The sequence below is a fragment of the Prunus persica genome, chromosome G1 (genome assembly GCF_000346465.2).
Source record: "Prunus persica cultivar Lovell chromosome G1, Prunus_persica_NCBIv2, whole genome shotgun sequence".
Taxonomy (NCBI): domain Eukaryota; kingdom Viridiplantae; phylum Streptophyta; class Magnoliopsida; order Rosales; family Rosaceae; genus Prunus; species Prunus persica.
In genome coordinates this window covers 14,451,963-14,455,112 of record NC_034009.1, presented here as the reverse complement: position 1 = coordinate 14,455,112, position 3,150 = coordinate 14,451,963, and the positions used below count along the sequence as shown (strand labels likewise).

The 3,150-nt window shown below is 37.2% G+C and overlaps 1 protein-coding gene across 1 annotated transcript; it reads left to right on the top strand.

Annotated features, from left to right (window-relative positions):
* LOC18790356 (cysteine proteinase inhibitor B) lies at positions 1,115 to 1,998 on the top strand. The gene has a single exon (XM_007223350.2). It carries the CDS (start codon positions 1,441 to 1,443, stop codon positions 1,816 to 1,818), a length of 378 nt encoding a protein of 125 aa, XP_007223412.1. The 5' UTR covers positions 1,115 to 1,440; the 3' UTR covers positions 1,819 to 1,998.

Below are 3,150 nucleotides of genomic sequence, written 5' to 3'. Positions count from 1 at the left end.
ACGCTCTGACACTACTTTTCATACTCATAGCACTTTTAAAATTACAGTTTACCAAACGTTTAACTGCTTTACTTTACAGCTGATTCTTTTTAAAGCACAGCAGAAGCATCTCTTTTTTAAAGCGACAACAATCCCAAACTAGGCCTTAAGGTTGTACCAATAAGTCATTTTATATAAGGTCCTTAAGTGAGGTTTTATCTTTTAACTATTAGATCAGACTAACCAAATTAATCTAACAACTAATCAATTTAATCCAACAAGTTATTCTATAGGCCGTCACTATAGAATAATTGGTTGTACCAAATAAACTAAAAATTAAGGCAAGGACAAAACCAGCCCAATCTAAAGCAGTTTAGGCCGGCCCACAAACAAGGCCTCAGGTAACGCTTTGAAACGGATTCGCCGTGCGTTTTGGCTTTTTCCTCCCATAAAAGCACTTCTCTTTCCACTCTACAGCACAACACAAAGCTATGCAAGTTGCAAGCATGCGTTCTCCAACGTGGCACTTACCCAACTCGTGTCACCCTCCTCATACTCAATGTGATGATGATCACACATAAAAACAAAACTTACCCAGCCAATGCCAGCCATGCCAGCCATGCCAGCAAAACCCGAGACGATAAGAATCAAAATAATAACAGTGGATGTGCTCATCCAAATTCACAACAAAATTGTTCAACTCCATTATTAAAATCCACTTCAATTCTATATTTTTCTAAAGAAAATCAATTTCCCCACCATCATATTTTAGTCAAAAAAATCACTTCCAATCTTTGTAATTGGGTGGATTTTCCACTCTGTCTCAGTGATTTTCTGTTATTTCAAGTATTACAATTCGACTCATATAGTTTGATATTCTCGTAATTGAAAAATACATCTAAAATTTCATTCACTTTCGTGATAATATGAAAACGTGTCGTTGACATAGATTGGTATTTTGAATAGAATTAGAACAAATTTAATAGAATTTATATAAGTAAAATTTATAAAATTGAAATTACGGAGATGGCAAAGATGGGCCATCTGTCAAGCAGCTGTTTCAAGCAGAAAGCCACAAGAAATGAATTTTGCAATTTTAAAGAGGGAGAAAGAGAATCCCATCAAAACTCTCTCTCTCTATCTCTCTGAGTTTCGTTCAGTCACTGTGCGTACGCGTAGGTGTTTGAAAGATGTCATTTTCCCAACAAACTAAAGCGTATTGTAAAAAAGACGCGGCACGCCGTTTGTGTTGTAAATGAATCCATCCACCTTCTTATTTTGCGTGTCCAAACCCTTTTCTCACAGAAGCCCCGCCTAAACAGTCCCTTATATAACAACCCACGCAAATCACCCAAAACTCATCAAATTCAATCCACATCCTTAACAACAAAATCTTTCAGTTTTTCACACCCAAAAACCCATCAACCCAATTCACCAATTTCGCCATAAACACACCCGAAGATGATGAAAGTTCCAATTTTGGCCCTTCTGATCTGCCTCCTGTTCGCTTTGTCAAATGGGTATGGAGGAACCAAGGTCGGTGGCAGGCAGCAGATCGAAGACGTGAAGACGAACAAGGAGGTTCAGAAGTTGGGGAGGTTTTCGGTGGCGGAGTACAACCGGACGCAGCGGAAGAGCCACCAGAGCAACGGCGGCGGAGAGCTTCAGTTCTTGGAGGTGGTGGAGGCGCAGAGCCAGGTGGTTTCTGGGATCAAATACTATCTCAAGGTCTCCGCCGTCAGGAATGGGGCTCACATGCTGTTTGATTCGGAAGTGGTCGTGAAGCCATGGCTTCATTCCAAGCAATTGCTCAACTTTGCCCCTCATGGTCCTAATTAATTTAATTTCATGCTTGAATGAATTGGGGTTTTGTTGTACCAAATTAATGATCTTGGTGTAATCGGATGTTTAATTATCTTTTTCCTTTCTGGGTTTTGTTTTGTTGTTTGTGTTGTGTGATTTCGACTCCGTCTATGCTCTTGTGGGTATAAATTACAATAATTAGTCATCTGTAAATTATGATTTTTTTTGTTTTTTTAACATAATCGCTGATGTATTAATTTTAAATCAAAATAAAACAATGATCTTAACTTTTTTTTTCTTTCTAATTTTTATAAAATTATTTTGATTTGTTTTAATGTAAATGAGTAGCAGATTGGAAAATTTGGAAGAAACAATAACAAACTCCAATGACCTAGCACAACAAGACGCACAATCAGGAACATTTTAAAAGCAAGAACATTAAAAGACAAAAGCTACCATGGTTTTCCCAAAGAAACCAGGAACATCTTAAAAGCAACAACATCAAAAGGCAAGAGCTCCCATGGTTTTCCCAAAGAAACCATCGCGAACTTTCGTTCTTAATTAACGAAAATATTTTTTACCGTAATTTCACTTTTGACTATGAAATACGAATGCCTCCTTTATTAATCATTACTCTGATCACTTAAACCAACAAAATATGACCAAAATTCTATGATGTTATTTCTTACTAATGTATCTCGGCTTGCAGCTTGCTTTGAGCACTCTAATAACACAGCTCTCTTCCAAGACCTTGAGTGCAATAAGAATCATATTGGTTGTTAATAGAAGCATCTACAAGAGAAATTGAGGAGACTAGATACGCACAAACTCAAGGGCCTAGCCTAGCCCAACAAGACACCTAAAAGCAATAAAAATTTTAGGTGTGGAGAAGTGTCATTATCAAAGAGGCCTCCACAACATGTGTATGCACAATGCCAAGTAAAAATATGAACGAACCTACTTTTAAGTGGAATGAAGATGAGAAATTGAAAAGAGAAATTCCTATTGATTACCCTTTCAAATTTTGGGCGGAAAAAAAAGGAAAAATATAGGATGAGTTTGATAACCATTTCAATTTTAATTTTTAGTTTTTAGTTTTTATTTTTTATGCTAGAGTATAGAAGGAAAAGATAAAGAATGGAAGTGAGAATAAGAGTGAAGATGAGATTGAGAAGGGAATGATGGGAGGCGGAGTCCCTAGTGGAAACTATATCTAAAAACTAAATTTCATTGGGAATTGACTGTACTTTCCCGTTTCTGATTCGCCTAGGGTGGCCCTCCGAGGTCTGATGCCAAATAGGGGCGATATATGTAACATACGGATTAACGGAATCATATGTGTACGTGGAAAACCTAGAACAATTAGGT

Excerpts from the sequence above, each read along its gene's own strand:
- LOC18790356 (XM_007223350.2), top strand. The coding sequence starts at position 1,441 with ATGATGAAAGTTCCAATTTTGGCCCTTCTGATCTGCCTCCTGTTCGCT.